Genomic DNA, 23,980 nt, shown 5'->3' on the forward strand with positions numbered 1-23,980 from the left:
TCAAAAGTGTACTTGATGAAAATCGGTTTTGAAATGGCTGAGATATCCAAAAACAAGGTGAAACAAAAAGATCGTAATAAAAGGCGTGGCCTGTCGCCTTTTATTATTATCACTTTTTTGGATACGTATACCTCAGCCATTTGAAAACTAAATTTCATCATATAGACGTTGAATCCTTCTTAAAATCACATGCTCGTTCATATTTCATAAGAGGTTTCTCATTATCTTACTTAGGAATGTTCAAAACCTGTATCTCCACCTCAACCAATACTGTACAGTCCCTTTAAAGGTCCTGTTTTAAATACCTTTGGGAGCAGTGATTTAAAAAATGTTCAAGATATCACTTTTGATGTATAGGCCTACAAGTATATGTAGGTCAGTTGTATCACAAAACATCCTATGCCATAATTTTTTTTTGCAATAAAGCCTAAAATATAAGGAGATATAATTATTTTTTTTAATTAAACCATGTGTGTTTAACAATACTTAACATTGATTTACCGATTAAAATTTTTACCGTGGTTGTTTCTGTCCCTAACTCACATTTTAGAACTATTTTAAAGCACTAAAGCTGCATGGGTTTTTGTTTCATCTGCAAATGGTAGACTATGCCTTTAAAAGTCCCATGATCTTCTCCCCACCTAAACCTTTCTTGACCACCCCCCCCCCGATCAATATGGATCCTCCCTTCCCCAAAGGAAAATATCATCATAGCTATAATGTACTCTCTAAAAAAAAATCGAGTGAAAATATTCACTCTTAAAAGAGTGAATACAAAAAAGAGTGAATTTCGAGTGAAATTGGAGTGAATTTTGAGTGAAAATGTTCATTTTCACTCATTTTGGAGTGACGTCAGGGATCACTCCAAAATCTTCGAGTGATCCCTGACGTCACTCCAAAATGAGTGAAAATGAGCATTTTCACTCAAAATTCACTCCAATTTCACTCGAAATTCACTCTTTTTTGTATTCACTCTTTTGAGAGTGAAAATTTTCACTCGATTTTTTTTTAGAGAGTATACGATCTAGTAGAAATCTAAGGTCTTGTAAAAGATCAATACTACCAGCATAATGAAAAACACATGTCATGTGCACACAAAAAAGATAAAACTGTTTTCCTCGATAAATCAAACATTGTACACATCGAAATGGAGTAAATAGATCAATTTACCATAAAATATCCTCCATTGAGAATGAGAAGGGCATTCGAATATTGAAATGATCGATGCTTCAGCCTTATACGTTTTATATGATCTCGTGAAATTAAAGCGTTATCAAAATTTAAAGGTCCCCTGTAATTCAAATCCATGTTGATTTATGTTGATTTATGATACCCTCAACATCACTTTTGCGATGAAACGAATATCTAGAAACATTCCATATATTTTTAACGATTTTTTCTTCTATTTTTCTTCAGATTTCTTTGGAACTCCCAGAAAAAAAAAATCCTTACAAACCAATAGAAGGGGTCGGTGCAATATAGTGCTAACCCACACTTTTGTCAAAATTTAGTTACATGCATTTTCATGATCCTTATCCTTCACTCTAACCTCCGTGAAAATATCATAATTGAATTCAACCAATAAGATGGTAAAAAATGCACGCATGGACTTTCCAAACATTCAACAGCGATTATCTCAAAATGACCATTGTGTGGGTTAGCACTATATTGCACCGACCCCTTCAATTATTATATTCCTTTTGTCACTCATCTGTCAATCATTGCAGTGATATGTTTAACAAAAGACATTGCAATGCACCTTCCCCTTGACTCAGCATAACTTAAATCTTCCCTCTCCATGTCTTTTGTTAGTCACATTAATATCACACGTAGAAACATGCAAGTTAAGCTGATGCTGAGGGTTTTTACTACCATAGTCCATTTAGTTCCACGAAAGAAGCCTCACCTCGGACGATGACCCTTTATATGAGTGGGTGTGTGTGAATTTGTGCGTGTGTATTTAAGAAAGATCCCCCTCCAAGCTTGGGGGGGGGGGAATGTAAAACCATTAAAAGGTCTTTTAGTGCATGTTCTTTGCTGTTAAGTCACTGTGAACTCTACGGTCATACCGATACAACAAAGTGTGTGTGTTTTTTTTTTTCTTTTACAATGTATTTATTCATTTTTTTTATCCCACAAGTTCTTTGGACCTAGACTGAAATGAAATAGCGCCATCCTCGGTAAGCATCTGAAATTTGCAACACGTCTGCATTCTCAATCATGGCGGAGGAGGCAACAGACACGATCTCGGCAACCATCAACGCAACTCTCAATGCAACAGCTGGAAATGGAACCGCTAAAATTCCAGCAACCTCTGAGGGTATGGCCCTGGCTTATGGCAGTTTGGTGATGATGGCATTGATTCCGATATTTTTCGGTTCATTCCGTTCCGTGAGATATCATAAAGAGCAAAGAGTGAGTTTGGCTTCCTACTGAGCTTCGCTTGTACTATATTGATCACACACTGTTGGCCTAATGTCTGACTACTGATAGTGATATCAAGACTGAGACTCATTCAGTGAATTCTGCCGGCGTTCACACGGATGCAGCATGCGTGGTCGTGGTTTAGTGTGACCATATGTTACAGCCCCTATGTTACGTGAGACATGAGTTCGGCAGCATTAGGTTCATATATTAACTTTGTGGTCTGGTTATTAGAGCCTAGAAACTCTAACGTTAGTTCGCATCTGTGTAATACAGTAGTAGTACGTTGCACAAACATTCTCAAATAGACACTGACTGACTGTTATTGTTATTAATAAATGACATTAAATAGGTCTAGGCCTATATCTATAACGTTACACGTCGGGTCAATTTAGACAAATTTCATTTTGTAGAACACCTGACGGTAGCCCCGGAGACCGCGCCGCCAGGCGCGGTCCTGGCGGCTTCCCCGCAGTTTCGCTTATGTGAGAATAACGAATAGCTCCCCTATTCTGTGCGCTTGTGCAAGTGATTGTGAATTCTGTGAACATCGGTGAGCTGCTTATAAGACATCATTTTGTGCATCACAAGCAATGAAATGCCTCAAACAGTCGCCGATGATAGTCATTTAGGTTTCATCGACCCATGTATAAAGTATTCCTAGTAGTTTCTGTTGAAAAATTAAGGAAATATAGCGCCGCAAAGGCACCCGTTTGTTCAACATGAAGATCTGATATGGGAGCACGGCGCAGCCGCCACACTGCGTGTGGTGGCTGTCGCGGTTAACCTGACGGTAGATTCTACAGTTAGTTCATTTCTGTACTCATATGGTCATTGATACTGTAGTCTGTAGTCTGTTAGTGTGAATGGCTAATGTTAGAGAGTTCTGCTCGCGGCGTAATCGGGATAGAACTCTCTCTCTGGACTCTGCTGGGACTTTATCTAACTGTTAGTGTTAGTGGGAATAGCAAAAACGGTCCGAAGCGGGGTGCCCGGTTTGGCAATAAACTAGCCCCGGAGACCCGCCGCTCTGCGGCGGGGTCCTGGCGGCTACCCCGCAGTTTCGTTCAAGTGAGAATCACGAACAACTCCCTATTGCCACATATACGGCAACTTCACAAATAAACCATGGCTAAATGTCCATCATAAACACAGTGACAATATAAAATGAAATATACACTACCCCATTGCCTTGGTCCTTCTCACCAATTTATCTGGAAACTGCATAATTTTCCACATTTTTTAGGAGTAGGCGGTCTGCCCTAGTGGAGAGCTTTGCTGCTATTTTGAACGTGTATATCCATCAGTACGCATCTACGCATGCGTAAACAATGACTTCAACGTTACGGACGCAAAAGGATATGAATAATGCATCATCGCACGGTGAATATGCATCATGTAGCGAGTAATACAGCTGTCAATGCACTGCACTGAATGCATTGTGTGCGCATGTGCAAGTGATTGTGAGTTTTAGTGAGCATCGGTGAGCTGAAGATATTTGCCTTATAAGACAGCATTTTCTGCATCATAAGCAATGAAATGCATCAAACAGTCGCCGATGTGAATCATTTAGGTTTAGTCGACCCATGTAAGTATTCCCAGTAGTTTTTGTTGAAAAATTAAGGAAATACAGCGCCGGAACGGCACCCGTTTGGTACAACATTAAAATATTGATGCCAAAACGGCGCAGCCCCAACACTGTACGTTGTACGTTGGGGCTGCTGGTCGCAGTTAGCAATAAACATGCACCATCATACTAGATACTATTGTCGTTGTATTATAGTACTATTACACTCAGCCATCGCCATGTACTTGCTACTACACATCCTTCTGTCAGCTCTCTTTGAATGCAAAGAACGTGCATTAAAAATTTTACATTTTCTTTCCTAGAAGGGGCCTTCTTAACTTTGATCTTACATGCCGTACAGATTTTTTTTCTCTTATTAGTCTTGTCGTTCATACATGAACGTGTACTGTATAAGCTGTTATTTTTGCGAGGGTTTAATTTTTGTGAATCACCGTTGGACCGCAAATTTAACAACACGTGAAAATATCACCATGCGCTATTGTTGATAGGCTCCCAGTGCACTTGCAAACCTCGGTCTCAGTTCGCAAAAGAAACATTGATTCTCTAGATCCGTATCCTTTGCCAATGATTGACCATAATCGATTTTGAAATGTCAGTTTAATGTTCATTTAAAAATTCAGCCCTTTTGGATTACCCTCAAATTCATGTCAAAAGGGAAATTATATAGGGCCTACAATTCTGTAGTTCATGATGAAATCTGGTCAGCTTTTGATTCCCCCCCCCCCCTCAGTACCCCCTCACACACACACACACACACACACCACAAAGAAGTCTGGAACCTTTCTCTCCTGAAAATTTACAAGTCTAGATGTTTTTATACAGTTGCAGTGGCGGATCCAGAGGGGGGCGCAACCGGCGCACGCCCCCCCTTTATTTTTCGTTAAAAACAAAAGAAATAAAAAGAAAAAATGAAATGAAACCCGGAAGTGGCACCAGAAATATTAGTCATGCCCCTCTCCCCCCCCCCCCCCCTTTACAGAATTCCTGGATCCGCCCCTGCAGTTGTAGTCTCTAATTCTAAACTTCTAGGCTCTACATGTTATATGTGAAGTAGAACTACACGTACTTGTACATACATTGTATGTAGGCAACCTAGATGTTACAGATAGAATACACTGTATACTGCATGTACAAATTGTGTACAATTGTATTCAGGAGCAGCAGGACCCTGCTCAAAGCATCACAAGAAACCTATGTTAAGTATGTATCCTTACCTCATTTACTGAAAAACCTTTCCTTTTTTAAATGCAACAAAGAGAAACTGACCAGAAATATAAGTTATGAAAGTTGAAGGAGACCTCCAGATGATTTTCAGATTTTTACATTTGAACAACTATAAAATAATTAGTTATACTGAGGACAGAGTTTCAGAATTTATGATAATTGGGATGAAGAATAACAGTATTTTCAAAATTTATAACAAATTGCAATGAACAAGGATGATGACATGGCAGGGTCACCACAAGAATGCATGAGCTGGGGCTCAAGGAAGCAGAACAAAAGAAGAAAACATGCATAGATTATACACATTTGAACTCGCTAGCAAGCGGTATTGTAGTGGAATTACACTGCTACATTTCTGAGATATGTGAGCCTCCTATGTCATCATCCTAGTTCAGTGTAATTTGTTTAAGGTTTTTCAAATTATTGTTTCTCTGCTCAAGAACCACAATAAATTCCATAAATCTATACACAGAGCTGTTGATTTATGTACTACATGATGTGAAATTATGAAAATCGTATTTAATGCCCCTTTAAGCAAAGAAAATGGGATTCCATCTAGACGGAATCCTTCATTTACCTTTCCTTTTTACCCACGCCGATGTAATCGGCAGGGGGTTATGTAAAGGGTTCCGTATGTTTGTTTGTTTGTTTGTTTGTTTGTTTGTTTGTTTGTATGTTTGTTTGTTTGTTTGTTTGTGTACAAGATAACAAGAGAACGGGTAAACGGATTTGCACGAAATGTTCAGGGAATGTTTGGATAATGACAGGAAAGAATCGATTAGATTTTGGTGATAATCGGTTGACCCTTGCAAATTCTGTGTGACCTTGAAGTTTTGACCCCATGGTATAGTGACCACTCCGAACATTTTCCGTTTCTTTGCGATTTTCCGCTACCATACAAATATGGCGCGCCATTTGATCAATAATGCCGATTAACTGTTCATCGCCGAAAAACACTGTTTATCGGCGATAAACACTGAAAAAACACTGTTTATCGGCGATAAACAGTGTTTATCGAACGAAAAACACTGTTTATCAAGTGATAAACAGTGTTTATCGAGAAAAACTATGTTTATCGACCAAGTGATAAACAGTGTTTATCGAGGAAAAACTATGTTTATCGATCGACCGATAAACAGAGTTTTTTGTGATAAACACTGTTTATCGACCGCCGATAAACGGTGTTTATCGAGAAAAATTCAGTTTATCAGTTGATAAAGGTGTGATAAACAGAGCTTCATCTTGATAAACAGAGTTTATCGCTCTATAAACAGAGTTTATCGCTCGATAAAGTTTTTATCGCCGATAAACAGTGTTGTTGGTCGATCGGCGCGCCATATACAAAAGCGTATCTCCCAAACGATCCGACTTCGCTGCATGCAACTCTGTTCGTAAGACGATCCAACTTCGCTGCTCAACGCCATTCGTAAGAATTTCGAAATTTACGTTTATTTGAGGAACTGTGTCCTTCTTGATTTATGAAAGTTCGGGGTTCGCTCTCCGTCGTCACAAACTGTCCCGTATTTGGTGATTTTTCAAATTAACATTGATTCTTTTTTTGTTTGTTTGTTGGAGGAGCATTCCTCAATCATGAAATAATTTTGCTCGGTCCCAGTCACACTGCACGATATGCGCACTCATTGTCAATGCGTGTTCAAGGCCGGTGAAAATGCATCGCGCTCTACCCTGTTGGCGCAAAATTGCATCGCGGACGTTGCGGCGCTCGTTGGTGACCGAATACTGGTGCAGTAGATATTTGCATTCAACCCTTGCATTGAATAATTGCCGTAGAGGGGTAATTGCCCAGCTAGGGGTACGTAAATTTTGTTTTTCTTTTTACCCACGCCGATGAAAATCGGCAGGGGGTTATGTAAAGGGTTCCGTATGTTTGTTTGTTTGTTTGTTTTTTTTTGTTTCTTTGTTTTTTTGTTTGTTTGTTTGTTTGTTTGTGTACAAGATAACAAGAGAACGGGTAAACGGATTTGCACGAAATGTTATGGGGATGTTTGGATAATGGCAGGAAAGAATCGATTAGATTTTGGTGATAATCGGTTGACCCTTGCAAATTCTGTGTGACCTTGAAGTTTTGACCCCATGGTATAGTGACCACTCCGAAAATTTCCCGTTTCTCACTTTGCGATTTTCCGCTACCATACGAAAACATTAACCCCGTAACGATCCGACTTCGCTGCTCAAATGTTCGTAAGAATTCCGAAATTTACGTTTAGGCCTATTTGAGGGACTATGTCCTTCTAGATTTATGAAAGTTCGTTCTCCGTCATCACAAACTGGCCCGCATTTTGATGATTTTTCAAATTAACATTGATTGTTTTTTTCGTTGGAGGAGCATTTGCTCGGTCGCAGTCATTCTGCACGATATGCGTGCTCAATGTCAATGCGTGACTACTGTGCAAGGCCGCTGACAATGCATCGCGCTCTACACTGTTGGTGCAAAATTGCATCGGGGACGTTGCGGCGCTCGTTGGTGGCCGAATACTGGTGCAGTAGACATTTGCATTCAACCCTTGCATTGAATAATTCCCGTAGACACTAATCAAAGGGGTAATTGCCTAGGGGGTACGTAAATTTTGTTTTTCTTTTGCGCTTTTGTGGATACAATCGTACCATCAAAGATCGTACACTCATACGACCTTTGATATCATCACACTCTCGGCTTGCTATAATCAAAATATCCCGCAAGAAAACGGCGTATTTCTCGATTTTTAGCGCTTTTTCCACGACCCGTCGCGTAGACAATACTCTTAAAACTGGACTTAATTCGCGCGCGCTTGGAAAAGTTCCGATTCTGCACTTTTGACTGTGGAATTTGGGATTTTCGATGGATTTTTGGAGGAGACTTGAGGACTTTCCTGTACGTGAATGAGTGTTAATACCGTATGTGTAATGATGTGATTTGCGTGTGATGTGACTGTAGAACCAAAGATCGTACACTTCAGTGTACGATCTTTGGTAGAACTCACTGGCTGGTGATAAAGCACACTGGCAATTAAGTGGCCGAATTCTGGTAGATGACCGAATGCACATTATGTTTACCCCGACTTTGTACAAATAGGCGTGGGTCTGCCGCCTTTGACGGCCCCTCTCTAGTTCTTTTTCTTTTTTGTACATTGTATGTGCATCTGGCAAGTTTCTTGTAAAAAATAAGTAAATATTGTCTTTTCCAATATATGCATTTACAGTTTGATAACTCTTCTTGTCTTTTGCAGCCATTATATGCTTATCCTGCTTTGAATATAGTCAACAGGTAAAGTACTACATTATCTGTCAATGTCAACATAATGCATTGTATTGTATGTCTCTTCCTTTTTAATACAACATGTACTTGCAGGAGAATGGAGAAACACCAGAAATCATGTCCGACAAAGACGCAGCCATGTTTCCCATCATAGCCAGTGCAACACTGTTTGGAATATATCTTGTTTTCCAGGTATGCTGTTCCAATGTCTTTTAACCCTAAAAAGACTGGGGGGGGGGGCCTAAAAGGCCCCCCTCAACATTTCGCACGATTACTCTGCAACATGCAATGCTCTTGCCGCGATGCTCTATGACTTTTTTCTTTCGAGTTTCTCGCACATTTTGACACCAAATTTGTGACGCCCGGGGGTACGGTTCTGAAGTTACATAACTTTTTGTACATGCACGTGAGGCCGAGAATGGCTAAAAAATGTGATTTTGTGTACAAAGTCAATGCAAAATGATTTTTTTCACATGGTTCATATAAATATGCTTAATTTTACTCTCAATGGCTAAAATTCATTTGTTTTAGGAGTATTATGCTTCAAAAAGTGTCTGCCACAAATTTTGTTTAAAAAAGCAACACAAACAAAAGGTCAAAAAAACAAAGAAATGCATAAGAAATTCATAAAACAATAAAATAAGAAATTAATTTTTATACCAAATTTTTTTTCAAGTACATTTGCTAAAAATGCCACAAAGAATAATTAGACTAAAAATGAGCACTTTTGGAGCTTTATTTACTGATTTAGATCAAAGAGTCTGATTTCTTGCATAAATAAGAATAATTATTCAAAATAAAATAAAAGAAGGCTATTTTGGAAAATTTGAATATACGATCTTGTAGATCCACCAGATCGCGCTAAACACGGCCGAGATCTTAAGGGGGACCCTTTAGCACCCCCCCCCCCCCCCCCCCCCCCCCCGCCCCACCGGTCTTTCGAGCTACCAAAATAGCCCAGTCTTTTTAGGGTTAATAGTGCAGTACTTGTGCACCTCCCAACCATACAGTCAAAGAAAAAAGAGAGAAAAAGAACAAGAACAAGAACAGTAACAACAAACCCAGTAATGTTGGATGATTTGTCAACATTAGGATTTGATAGTTGGAATATATCTTTAATAGCTGTGCATGATAATTCAGTCAAATATATGTTGTCCTTTCGTTATTCATTTCTCATACTTTATTTCATTGTAAGTAATCTTCCATTTATGGTGTATTTGTCACTTTGCAGATTTTCTCCAAGGAATATATCAACCTGCTCCTGACGATATACTTCTTCTTTCTAGGAGTCCTAGCCCTTGCCCACATTCTGAGGTAAGTCATTTGGGCAGTTTTCAGATTCAGATTCAGATTCAGATTCAGATTTATTCAACACTTTCAGTAAAAAAACAAACAAACAGGAGAATACAGAAAATTGACAACACCATAATAACAAGAAAAGAATGATCACAATAAGCATCAGTACGAAAATACAATACATTTGAAAGTGTTCGGAGACAGACAGAAAGGCTATGCCTTATATAAAAGTCCTGTCCCCATACTATTTCATTCATAAGATATTAAAGTATTGAATGAATACATTTCTTTATGAGTTAATACACACATACATACGCGCACACACACATACACACACTGACATATTTTACAAGAAAAAAGTTTATCACACCATTTCGGCATACTGATTTAAAACATGCAATCTTAATTTTCTTTTAAACTTTTTTTCTTTTTCAGTTCATTGTAGCTTTATTTCAACACACTAGGATCAAAGATTAGATTTATCGTTCCTGTTATGTTCTGAAGAAACCTTATAGCTTTTAATTATCTCTTTTTTCCCCTTACATGGGGATTGCCTCCCTTTTACATTTAGATACACACACATGATACATACATATACACACACACACAAACACACACAGAGGAAAAGTCTTCTTGCCTCTCAAATTCTGGTTATTTCTGTGTAATATGGCAGTTACTGGTGTAATGATATAAAGATCGTGTATGCCAAATTTGACTTGATGGCCATGCATTGTCTTCATTATGTGGCTATTTACTGCAAACTTTCCAAGGGGCACACTTATTAGCTAAAGAAAACTGCTTTTGAGGAGGTCAAGCTCAACCTTTACCTGGAAATTGCACACGCAAAATAGATTAACAAACAAACATTTACCTACAAGATAGGTATATCTTGGCCCTTTTGTGTTTGTTTTTGTCTTACATTATACAACATATGACACTATCACATCTTAACCCTAAAATGAGGGGGGGGGGGTTGTGTTTGTTTTTGTCTTACATTTACACAACATATGACACTACCACATCTTAACGCTATTCAACTGCACGAAATTATTTGACCGCGCTGTTCACTGACTTTACTTTCAAGTCTCGCACATCTCATGACACCATTTTTGTAAAATCGGGCACACAGTTTTGTACAGCACTGTAGGACCTTTTACACATATACCTGTAGGACCGAAAATGGCTCAAAAACATGATTGTGTGTACAAAGTCTATCGTCACTGGGGCAACAAGGCCTCTTATCTACAAAATGTCAAATGTTCAGGAGAGCAAAAATATGGTGGCCAATGCACTTTATCAAATGGGAACGCCATTCCTTTGACATGCCATGGTGGCTTCATTTTTGGAGTAAGACAGCTAGGATTTGGATAGGACAGCACTTAACTGATTTTCGGACAATTAATCCAAAAAAGTCATTTTTAGCAAAATTTGAGGTACAAGGTCTTGTCACCGCAGCGACGCTATGGAGTTTTCTCATCTTATTCAAAAAGATGTGGTTATTTTCATTTTCATTGGCTGAAATCAATTAATCTTAGCATAATTATGCTTGAATTTAGGTTTAGGGTGGGGTTTAATAGATTCAAACCTCCCAGGCCACAGAACAGCTCAAAAAGCCCGGCCTGGTATGGGTTAAAGAGAATGTGATAGAGCATTTGGCATTACAAAACCTTCTCTCACACCTGTCTGGCCACGCAGTGGCCCGGGCAACCAGGCAAAGGGGCTGTAGCACCCTGCAATATGCATGCTAGCAGCATCTTAACTTTTGTCGCAACTATTAGCCAGACTTTCTCCATGATACACCGGCCCCAGCATGGACAAAGACCCTTTTTGATAAGCCAGTTCGTAATTAGCTCATGTACACATTGGTACAAATGACCTTTCTTTTTTCTCAGTTGGTTAGGCACTTCACTCGTTTTCAAAGCGGTATAATGCATAAGCTTGCCCGACACAACAATTTGTGGAATTCATGTTCAAACAAAGAATGAGCTTGCGCTTTATTAATAGACCAGGTGACCAGAATAGTCCGTCAGTTGACATTTTAGCAGGCATCTAATTTATTGTTTCGTATGTAATGGAATAACAACCTTTTTCTTTTGATATTGCAAATGCCAGGCTTGCTATCAGGTGGATGTGCTGGCAAGCACTAATCAGATAAGGATCACATGAATAATCATTACATCACAGATGCTCATTTCAGTGAAATGATAAACCAAAATGCCTGTTGGTACAAATGACCTTTTTCTGCTCATGTGCAAAGTGGAATTACGAACTGGTCTATACTCTTCAACACTTGTCTCTCTGATCAGGGATATAGCCATGTTTGCTGCCATCTAGTGGTGATACTTTACCAGTTAGCTCTTAAAGGTTAAACAGCATCCTGGGAATGATTCAAAATTCATTTTTCCACCATTTTGAATTAATGTAGCTTGCAATCTGTTTTTCAAAAGGGTCTACCAAGAAACTTGTCTGGCTGACACAATCTGCAAGGATAACAAGTTGTTTTGGAGTATTTTGAGATCTAAAGTGTAACATTGTTGGGATCATCTGACACAACTTTATCCTTGAATGAATGATCTACAAACTTGAGCATTATATGATCTCACTCATACTTTTCTGTGTTGCATGCCAATTATTACTCCAAAGCACAGCCACTGTACATGTACATGTAATATGCATGGTGATAGCATGGATTCGAACATCATGAACTTTCGGCCGGTCATTATTACGTGTCGCTAACGGGGATAATACAGCACTCTGCAGCCCAGCTGCAGCTACTGGCCTGCCGGCTGCATACGCGCCGACTACAGTATTTCCCTACAAATGCATGCAATTCACTCTCGGCTGAAGAATGATGGATGCTACTATGGCCCAATTTGTTATTGATTAAGAATCATGATGAAGCATCAGCTGGATAATTGACATGCCAAGAGCAGAGACTCCAACCCCAAGCACCTTCTGATCTGGATTTTCTCCCACCTGAAACCCCTAGCAAGCGGGAGATTCCAAGTTGATGTGCGCGAAGCGCGAAATTCCTTGCGGCTGGGACCCAGTCTAGGGTTCTAGATGCTCTCTCGTGCTATCTAAGGCTTATTTTTCAACATACGATATAGCAATAAGTAAGAAATCCTTTCCAACGGGAGACACAGAGCCAGGGCGGGAGAAATCAAATCTCAAGCGGGAGAACGGGAGATTGTGCAAAAATGGGCTTTCGCCGGGAGATCTCCCGTCGAAAACGGGAGAGTTGGAGTCTCTGCAAGAGACACTATAGGCGTATTAGTCTTCAAATACAGCTGCACATAGTACATTGTGTATTTCGCATAATTTTCGTTGTTACCCATCAAAGTTTTGTCAGGCATACTGAAACTATGTTTTGCCATTAATTTTGTAAAAGCTTCTGTGCGTGACCATTATGTACTGGTATTAGATTTCAGAGGAATCCACAGGACCATTGTTCTAATGAAACTAAACATGTAGTTGGAGTGCAGTAACCCTCTTCATTTGTTTCTGTCTTTTGTTTTATCTTCCGCCAGTCCTGTAGTGAGGAAATTGGTTCCAGAATCCATGCCCAACGAGAGCTACCATTTGCTGTTCGTTAAAGGGAAGGATGACAAGAAAGAGGGTAAGAAAAAGAGTGACTTATATGTTACATGTAACAACATCTTCAAAGTCTTTCAGGTGTGTAGATGGAGAGTTGCGTCTCCTGAGGATGGACTGATTTGCTACGGCACGCATTTCCCATAGACACCTGCCCAAGTATACTCGGGACTCGTCCTCAACGGGTTAATGTAATCATGCCATTTTTTTGGTTAGTAGCCTGGATTTCACAAAAGCAACTTAAATCAAGTCCATTTAACATATTCAACAGCTGAACATCATAAAAACTTCCAGAAGTCATTTAAATCCTTATTGTTTCAGAATTTCTTATGTATTTCTTTGTGTTTTTTTTTCTTTTGTATTTTTCTTTGTTTTTTCAATGCAAATTGTCATGGACCACATGTCTTCCATAATTAGAATAAAATCATCAACCAAAGTGATGAATAGTATAAACAAAAAAGTCAGGTTTTTCATGAGTTTCATGACAGAGCACTGTTTTCCATAGGAAATGATCACAAAAGTGTGCATGTTTTGGGGTGACATGCCGTTTTAAATATGGGCGTAGCTTCATAATGGTCCGCGCAGATGTCGCAAAATTTGGTCTCAAAACTTACGCTAGACTTGAAAGAACAATGTCAAGAAGCCCCATGACAAGGTCTTCTCGCATGGCAGAATTATTGCACGAAATGGGGGGGGGGGGGCACGTGGATTCCGCCCCACGCGTGAAACAGGCATACAGTACCTTGCACATCATTTTATGCTTGTTAGTGTGCATTTATTACTGGACGTCTGCTACAACTGTACCATTGTATGCGATATGTCACACTCATTTTTACAATCAACTTTTGTATTATCCATGACCTATAATTGAATCTACAGACCTGTGTTAATTCTGGCCTCGTGTTCATATTGTCTTTTCATTCTTAAGTGTCTCAAAACAAACTGACGCAAATGCAGACATAGATATCATTATATGTTGGTATTTGTCATCGGGAAGGAAAACAAAGCAAAACACGATCAAATTTTATTGAATAAAATGATACGTGTTTGTACATTTGTAAGTAGTAAATCATTTTTTTAGAGATTCATTACAAATGTGGAGTAGTTTAGATTGGTTGTCAAATTTAAAAAATGCATGTATCTGTGTCCTATAGCTGAAATATTGATCTACCCACTCAGAAAATCCCTATAGATGTAATGACGATATTAAAGTGTTCCAATGCCTCGAGTATTGTGTTTGCTATATTTGTAGAATATACTTTAGACACGCCCTCTGCAAAATATTAGAAATTTTTGTCAGTGTTTATTAGGGTTTAAATGTAAATTTTAGAAATCAGACAAAAGCAGAAATGATGTGAAATAGACTACATGTAATCGATCACCTGACTCTTTCAATCCAACGATCATGCTATCGATATATATATTTTTTTCCAAGTATGCCTTGAACTGAATGATAATAATATGCAATGCACGTGCTTCTGTACAATGTACCTTAATTGATACCTCGCTAAACCGATCGACATGGAATTGGTACACTATAATATCAAACTTCCGCGTGTGTTCTGTCGGTACTCCCAGATGATGTACACGTATGTTCTGATACCTGTATGTTTCTCCATTTGTTCACAGAGTTAATGAACTACGAGTTTGACAACAAAGATTTGATCTGTTTAGGTGTTGGGGCAGCATTTGGAGTGTGGTATCTTTGGAAAAAGGTGAGTGCAACACTCAACTCCGTTTCCTACACGATAAGATTTTCATGCTCTACAAACTGCTGCTCTTGTTGGAGCTAGAGCTGATTCACTGTAAACATACATACGTAGTTCATGATGTAGAAATTACAAGAGTTTTGCACTCTACTGAGCTACTGATGCAGATATATCAGCCCCAATGTGAAGACCTTGGGAATGACTAGGATAGGGAAAGCAGATCTGAGGGGTGTACACCTATTGGAGCTACATTACATATGAGCAAATAAACAGTATTTCATTGATTCATTTGTGCCATCATTGTAACTAGATACGAGTAGAACCCTATAGAGTCAAATGTATGGATAACTGACATTTTTAAAAATATAACACCAAAACACATTGAGAGTTTTGAGATTTGACATCATATGCAATGTTTTACTAACACAAAGTGTCATAAAAAGTAGAGAGAGAGAGAGAAAGAGAGATGTTTGATTAAGCAGAGCAATAATTTGTAACAGTTTGCAAAGGATTTTACAACTGTATCGATGACACATGTACACACATACACACAATGAAAATATACATACAAACTTCATTCTATAGTATTTTAACAAGGAGGAATGGGATTGTTGAAATATCAGTCTCTCTAAACAAAAAACCAAACAAACAAAAACAAACAAACAAAAAACCTCGTTTCTTGGTTTTTGGCATCACAGCTATTCTCTGTGTACACTGTAAGTTTCTCTTTTTCTTTTCTTTTTTTTCGAAGGCTCCACTGTACGTGCATGAAGCTAACAACAAGCCATATTGTGGATATTCAGGGACTAGAGGAAAAAAAGAAATAAGAATTTCAGAGGGCAAGTTGTAACTAAAACAGAAGTTTAAGATATTGATACACTCATTGTCAATAATATGTGATGCTGTATATTCTCCATGCTCAGATAGTGCAAATTACCATTTATGGACCTCAACCTTTCTTTTTGCTTGTTTTGTTTTGCTTTGTGTTTTTGAAATATTGACTTCCAGCACTGGGTAGCCAACAATGTCTTTGGCCTGGCCTTTGCTCTCAATGGCGTAGAGTTTCTCCAGCTGAACACCATTATGACAGGATGCATCTTGTTAGGTGGGCTCTTCATCTACGACATCTTCTGGGTCTTCGGTACCAACGTCATGGTGACAGTTGCCAAGTCGTTTGAAGCGCCAATCAAACGTGAGCATTTGATAAACAGTCGGAATCATTTTCTTCTGTTTATGAATACGTTGTATGTAGATTGAAATGTGTATGCATATTTGTAATAATAATATTACTATAACCTCTCACTTCTAGTCCGAATGTATGTTAATAGAGATAAACTGAAGTGGACTGGTTTTTGTAGACAAGCAAAACATATGACATTTCTGACCATGCATCACAAGGCTCATAAAATCTAGCAAGTTTTTAAAAGGCTTGAAAAATCATGGCTGATTTGGGGATCCAGTGTTGTCATTCCTTTTCTGTCTGAGTTTAGAGTTTGGAATGATAGAATACGGTATGACTTTTTTATGACCATTTTTGTTTTTTACACTGCAAATATCTCAAGTTGTTTTTTATTTTTTGTTTTTTTCTATTTTCCACCATGAAGTATTTGTATTAAGGTAATAATGAAAACACTGTAGAAACTTTAAAAAAAAACAGTCGGTGGTAGCTCCTGTGGCTTTAACATCACAATGAACAAAAAAAAAAAAATATTCTGATAGGGTACATTTCCCATCAAGAATTTTAGTCAGTATAGAGCATCCAGGTTTGATAAGTCATGTGCATGTATCACTTTGCATTAACTATCCTTATCCTCTGTCGGAATACGCCCCTACAACTAAGAATTTGCAACCTAGTTACGTGTATGTTTTTAATTTGAAGTCCCACATACTGTAAAAGTGGATATTTTCGCGCGACTAACTTTTTGCGCTCAGCAGGGTAAGAAGAGTTTCGTGTGATTTTAATTCCGCGGAATCAGGATCTCAGCTACTGGAACATATGGCAGGCAAAAATATTTGCATACTTTTATTTTTGCGCTAGTTTCTGGTTGCGTGAAATGCGCAAAAATTTCAACACCGAGAAAATTTCCACTTTTACGGTACATCCTTTATTTGTTATGTAGATTTCCTGGCTGTACATATACTGGGGTTCTTTGCATAGTCGTGCAAAGCACAAAACAAAACAACAACAGCCAACGTTTGGAAAGGAAAAGAAAGTTTTAGATTATTTTAGTATGGTGATTTCTCAAATTCGATATGAAGCCATCTAACCCTGGTACACTCATACTTGCAGTGGTGTTCCCACAAGACATCCTAGAGAAGGGTCTGGAAGCCAACAACTTTGCCATGCTGGGTCTTGGGGACATCGTCATTCCAGGCATCTTCATTGCCCTCCTTCTGCGTTTTGATGTCAGGTGAGTTTGATTGTGATATGACCGGCAAAGAATGATTATTCCTCGTTGGCTAGATGCTGAAGTAACTCTTCCTCGCTTTTTCGAGGCAGTTCCCTTGTGAGGCGCTAGATCTACTGTGTCCTCACATGGCATCTGAGACTCTAATTATGGTGAGGTAGTCTGGGTGCCAGAGGCTGAACACAGTTTTACTGTCTGGCCAAGATGGCCACCAAAATGCCCCCCCCCCCCCCCCCAAAAAAAAAAAAAAAAAAAATAAATAAATAAATAAATAAATAAAATAAACAACAACAACAACAACAGCAGCAGCAACAACAGCAACAACAACACACACACACAAACAACAACAACAAACAAACAAACAAACAAACAAAACAACAACAAAATAGATAAATCAAATCAAATGAAAAATCTTGAATATCGCAAAACCCTGAGGGATGTAGGAGTAAAAAGTTTTTGATATTCTCACCAGTTACGGACATACTTATATCGGAATTCCCATTTTTAGCAGCCATCTTGGATATGTCGCAACCCTCAGGAATGCAACAGTTGCCTCAGCCAGCTTCAGATTCAGCACCCTCAAGATAAACCCATCAATTTGTTTTCTGTTTTGTAACCACGTAGAAGGAAATAATCCATATTAAAATGTCAATTTTTGGTGGCCATTTTGGATACTTTAAAACCATCCAGATTCAGACTCGGCACCCTCAAAATACAGTAAAATTAAATCTTTTAAATTTTTCAAAACTTAAAAAAGAAATATATAGGAATTTCAATTTCTTTTGACCATCTACAATATCTCACAATTCTCTAGGATGCAAGAGTTGGTTAAAAGTAGTTTAAAACCATATTTTTTCTTCTCGACTTTTCACCACTTGTGTGCTTGTTGTCATTTGCAGTAGGAGAAAAGGGGCGCGGACCTACTTCTACACCGGCTTCACAGCATACCTTCTGGGCCTGCTCGCCACCATCGCTGTCATGCACTGCTTCAAGCATGCCCAGCCGGCTCTGCTCTACCTAGTGCCTGCCTGCATCGGTTTGCCGCTATTTGTAGCTCTAGTGAAAGGAGACCTCAAGGCTTTGTTCAAGTAAGACGCTCTTATCAGTTAGACCTCATAGGGGTGAAACTAGATAGAATGAATACTGATGTAATGTAATATTAATGAGGAAAATAGCTGGGTGCTCACTGCTTCGTTACATTGACTTTTCCTTCGAAGAGGTCATTTTTCTCGTGTGTATTTGATGATTTTATTTTACTATTTTATGTATTTTATAAACTGAAGGGGTTTCCTCCGTAGCAGCTAGAGTTTTGAGTTTTTGACCAGGTTAACACTCATCTTCTTAAAATGTACAACTTTATTTGAATAGTGCACCAGTATAACTTGTTTTTTAATGTGCAGTAGAGTGTGTTTCTAAAGTAGCTTTGCAATGTAAATGTGCTGTTATTGTCATTTTTACATTTATTATTATTATTATTATTGTTCTTATTATTATTATTATTATTATTATTATTATTATTATTAATATCATTATTATTATTACTTTTATTATTATCATTATTGTATTGTTACTGCACCAATAGCACCAGTCATTTTGATAAATTTTAGTCATGCAGTTGAGTGCAAATCCGTTTGTGACAGATCAACAATGATGTTTTATTTTAATGAAAAATGTGCCATTGTGGTGGCATAGATTAGTTCTCCGTTTCATGAAAGCGCACAGTCACTTTGACTTGCAACCATAGTTTAAAAGTTCATAGGTTGTGTACACTTAAATAAACAAAATAGTTTGATTATCTGTATACATTGTACCCTTCAGCAATGACATAGTTTCTATTCCTTTTCTTGCATTCTGTTACCTCTCTGTCTGTCTGTATTTCTGTTTTTCCATTTTTCTGCCTATCTACTTCCCTGCATACCTGTCTATCTGTCTGTCTGTCTCTCCCTTCATATCTATCATTTATCTATCTATCTATCTATCTATCTATCTATCTATCTATCTATCTATCTATCTATCTATCTATTTATTCATCTATCTACTCATCTCTCTTATCTATCTATCTACCTATCTATCTATCTACCTATCTATTGATCTATCTTTTGATCTATCTATCTATCTATATATCTACCCATCTATATATCTATGTATTTATGTATGTATGTATGTATGTATGTATGTATCTATCTATTTATATATATATATATATATATATATATATATATATACCTCCATCTCTTTCTCTATCTCTATCTTTGTCTGTCTATCTGCTTCTTTTTATTTCTCCCTGTGTATGTCTGTCTACCCGTCTGTCTCTGTCTCTTTCAATCCTAGGTATGAAGACAACCCCGCTCCCAAAGAGGCTGACGACACGAGTGGAAAAGAAGACAAAGCAGCTGAAGCCAAGAAGTCGAAATGAGCGGACCACAGTCTCAACTACCACCGGATCAATGTCATTGTGGATTGAATCTCACCACTGGTGTTTCATCGCACCTTGGCATCTAAAACCTTGTGCGATGTTTCCACAGCTTCACAAAATCTTTGGTGTCATATGCGCTGTCCTGCTTTTTCTGTCTCTGAGTTTAAACATTGTGGATCTTGGCATCCTTTGATTTTTCTTATAGTTGTAGTTTGATTGGAGAAACTGATTTTTTCCTCTTTTTTTTTTTTTTTTTGGCCAAGTTTTGGGCTTCTAGTAGTTGCACACAAATCCCTGTAGAATTCATGATTGAAAGAATTCTCTTTACCAATAGCGTATACTGTGCACCGTTTCATTTTCCTGAAATAAAATAGAAAATGGAAAAGATGGAAACAATTAAGAAACAGTAAGAATTATAACTTATGGCAGACATAAAAGAAATCACTTATTCAGGACATTGAGAACAAAAAATTATGATGACAATAATGTGTTATTTATGAATGCATACACAAATGTGTACAGTGGCACGTGAGTACATCACTATGCAGTCAGTTTAAAGAAGGGAACCATTGGGCCAACCCTGTCTTCATCAGACCGGAGTTGCAAAATATTGTGCTATTTTGTGGTTAGGAAATTAGCCCGCTGTCAAATTGACGCACTATCCATGCAATTAAAAAGCAAATAACGCACTACTTGATTGCCCCCAAAATCTTGGTGAAGTTTGTGAAATAGCGTGATAATTTGTGAATTAGGGGGCTATGTGGGTTGCATCTCCATTAGCCCCAAATTTCTCCATCCCATCATTCAAGCCGCGTACATAGAGTTCTGTGGCTGAGCCAAGGAAATGATGCAGAGTAAACATGCATCAATTTTGGGCCAATTTTCCCAAGTGGGCTCTTTAATGAAGATGCACATTCATAATGTCTGGCTATTTTTCCTACCGCAGAATAGCCCGCTAGTTTGAACATCTGTCTGATGAAGACAGGCCTATTGAGGAAGAAAGTAGAGACTTGCAGCCTGCACAGCAAAGAAAGAAATTAAGTCATGACATATCACTATGAGAGTCCTGAACTTTTGTAGCCACTTGCCCACACCCAGTTATATGCAATTTTTTCTTTTTGTTCAACACCTCGGAATGATACATCGAGATGTGTGTGCCCTTTTAGAACATTCCTATGTTGAGCGGGAGGCCATCAAATAGGTATGGAAGGTTTCAGAATTTTGCTGTTTTTTGGCAGTGGTTTGACATTAATGTTCTTCTTCCATTTCACACATAATAGACATTCATAGGGTTATATTGTCATCAATCACTTAAAGATGGTGTAAGATGATAATTGTTTTGTGTTTTTCTTTTTGTATACATGTATTTACCTTTTCCAGTGATGCATTAATCATTTTATGGATCCAATGACTTCCCACTCATCTTTCAGAAGGAACCATCAAAGATACTTACAGATACTACTGATGATATACAGATAATAAATGCGTGATTATGCAGAAGTCGTGTCAATATTAAGAGGAATCTCTATCTCGAGTCGTGGACAGTCATTGCACAAAAGCCATCCTAACAGTGAATGAATCATTTAATTGCATTCAAGTGCGCACTCCGTGTATGACAATAATGTACTCGGTGATAAGATTCCGTTGTCAAGTCTACAGTGTTCCTCTGTAGGGAATTTTTGAATAGACCTGAATCTTGTAGTAATAGCAGACCAAGTAGATTGGGAAGTTATGTAGTGTGTCAGTTTTCACTCTGTAGTTTGTCTTTAAAGGGTGTGTACAGTTCTGGTCGAGGTGAGGATTTAGCTTTTAACATTTTGCGAGATATTCAGAAACCACTCTATGATGCCAAAGAGCATGCAATTCTAAAGGGTATCAAAAGTTTATTTGATGAAAATCGGTATTGAAATGGCTGAGATATCCAAAAACAAGGTGAAACAAAGAGATCCTAATAAAGTTGTGGCCTGTCGCCTTTTATTATTATCACTTTTTTGGATATCTCAGCCATTTCAAAACCAATTTTCATCAAATAAACGTTGAATCCTTCTTAAAATGACATGCTCTTTCATATTTCTTAAGAGGTTTCTAATTATCTCACTTCGAAATGTTCAAAACATGAATCCCTTACCTCAACCAGTACTGTACAGTCCCTTTAAACTGCTATTGAATGCGTACTATATAGAACACTTTGATGATTGTCTGCTGGACCCTGGGACATGTTAGACTTGGTGGGGGTGGTGGTGGTGGTGTAACTGCACCATGTAGACACGTAGGTAGATACTTACATATCCATATGTGTCTCTCATTGGGTAGGCAGGAGGTTTGCAGCATCATAGATATCATATGGAAGGTTAACAAGGTTTGTGACTCCGATACAGTGCCATAACAATCATTGTTTGTGTATGTAAGTTGAATGTAAAAAAAAGTTTCTGAAGTATTTAGCATGAAGTAGTTACCAAAGTGAATTTCATCAACTTAAATAATATTTAAGGAACTTTGTACGTAATGGATGATAGGAATGACTTTTATGAATTTTATATAACATCCTGTGTTACAGCACGTCTCATATCCCATGATTTGGAGCATGAAATTTGACGAGAGAAAGGGGCAGGGTGGGGGGGGGGGGGGACATTACTTTTAGCTGCAGGTGCATTCATACTAAGTTACAGCAGAAACTATATTGATTTGTATCCACAGTTACTTGCTACTCATACTTACGAGAACGGCTCTTCCAATGAGAAATGTATGGGTGCAGTCTTCGGCCTTTTTGTAAGTGTGCGGCAGAAAAGGGCAAATCGCATTCAGATCGACGCAGATCTGTCAGTCCAGTCTTTGGAACTGTACCTTTAAATGTATTTCAGATGTGATCTGTTACTCACAGATGGTTAGTGATACTACATGGAATGACTTTTATTACAGTCCCATGGCTCATGGAATATGGAGATATCATGCATTCCTTCAACAAGTACGATGTACATTATGTCTGGCATCATGTGTGGAATCTCGGTTTAGCCCTTCCAGTCCTGCCGGCACATGCCATATGTACAATGTCAGTAGCACATATAGATGATGGTCCAAAGAGAGTTAATAAAGGAAGAGTTTATCAAATGTCATGACACACGTGAAAGCTTGATACGCTATGCATTGCTTCAGTAGAATTACAACAAGATTGAATTTACAAATGTACTGCAAAAATCATGATTTATGCTATTCAGTACAATTCTGAGGGGAAAAAAAAGAGAGAGTAAGTACAGGGATATACAATTGTATACTGTATGTTATCATTTCCTGTAGATAAGTACTGTTTCATTCACTTCCTGAATTTCATTTTTGTTCCCCAGGGTCGTGTACGTGTACATTGTACTTTGCAATTTAGTGGTAGACCTGGGTCTCGACGAAGCACATAATAACAGGCACTTTCTTATCGCTGTATTTAAAAGACAGTTCCTTTTGTATTTCGAATCAAACATGAAGAGGAAGTGATGAACATTGCTGTTTCTTTTTATTTTTCTTTTTTTTGATTTAATTTAATTTAATTTGATTTGATTTGATTTGATTTGATTTGATTTGATTTTTTTTTTTTTTTTTTTTTTTTTTTTGCTGGGAAGTTAATACAGTTGCCTTCCCCAAAGTCAAAGTCACATTTTATCATCTAAGTCGAAAGAAATTTCAATGTCCAATTGTGTGGCAGATGTGTGCTTTAATTCAGTCATTCATGTTGAATTCTGCCTGTGTCAAAACCTATTGTTTGATCCCTCCAGATGCGACTTAGGCAAAAATTGACTGTGTCTGTAGTTCTAAGAAATACCTTTCCTTGTGTGGGATTGGATCTTTTTTTTTTTGTGGCCGTAAAGTCTCCAGAAAGATCCCTTAATTCTACCAGTCATCCATTATTAATTCAGATAAATGAAGCAACTCGTCTCATGGCCGGCTTCTGTATTATGCTATAAGAACTGTTCCCTAAGAAATCTATACTCCCGTCACCGTTGTGTCATTACTGTGTATCACTTCATATTTATTTTTTTGTTTTAAAGAGGTCTTGTCCAAGCATGTCTGAATAAACAT

At 38.1% G+C, this 23,980-nt stretch overlaps 1 protein-coding gene across 1 annotated transcript; it reads left to right on the plus strand.

Moving 5' to 3' along the window:
• The first annotated feature begins 2,220 nt into the window (after positions 1 to 2,220).
• On the plus strand, positions 2,221 to 21,102 carry LOC139729442 (minor histocompatibility antigen H13-like). The gene is made up of 9 exons (XM_071640367.1): positions 2,221 to 2,415; positions 8,586 to 8,684; positions 9,724 to 9,806; positions 13,319 to 13,407; positions 15,012 to 15,097; positions 16,100 to 16,283; positions 17,382 to 17,502; positions 18,399 to 18,587; positions 19,831 to 21,102. The coding sequence occupies exons 1-9, from the start codon at positions 2,221 to 2,223 to the stop codon at positions 19,913 to 19,915; spliced, it is 1,131 nt and encodes a 376-aa protein (XP_071496468.1). The 3' UTR covers positions 19,916 to 21,102.
• Positions 21,103 to 23,980: the final 2,878 nt, after the last annotated feature.

This window comes from Diadema antillarum, unplaced genomic scaffold (genome assembly GCF_040938485.1).
Source record: "Diadema antillarum isolate AM-2024a unplaced genomic scaffold, OU_Dant_1.0 seq00000239_RagTag, whole genome shotgun sequence".
Classification (NCBI taxonomy): domain Eukaryota; kingdom Metazoa; phylum Echinodermata; class Echinoidea; order Diadematoida; family Diadematidae; genus Diadema; species Diadema antillarum.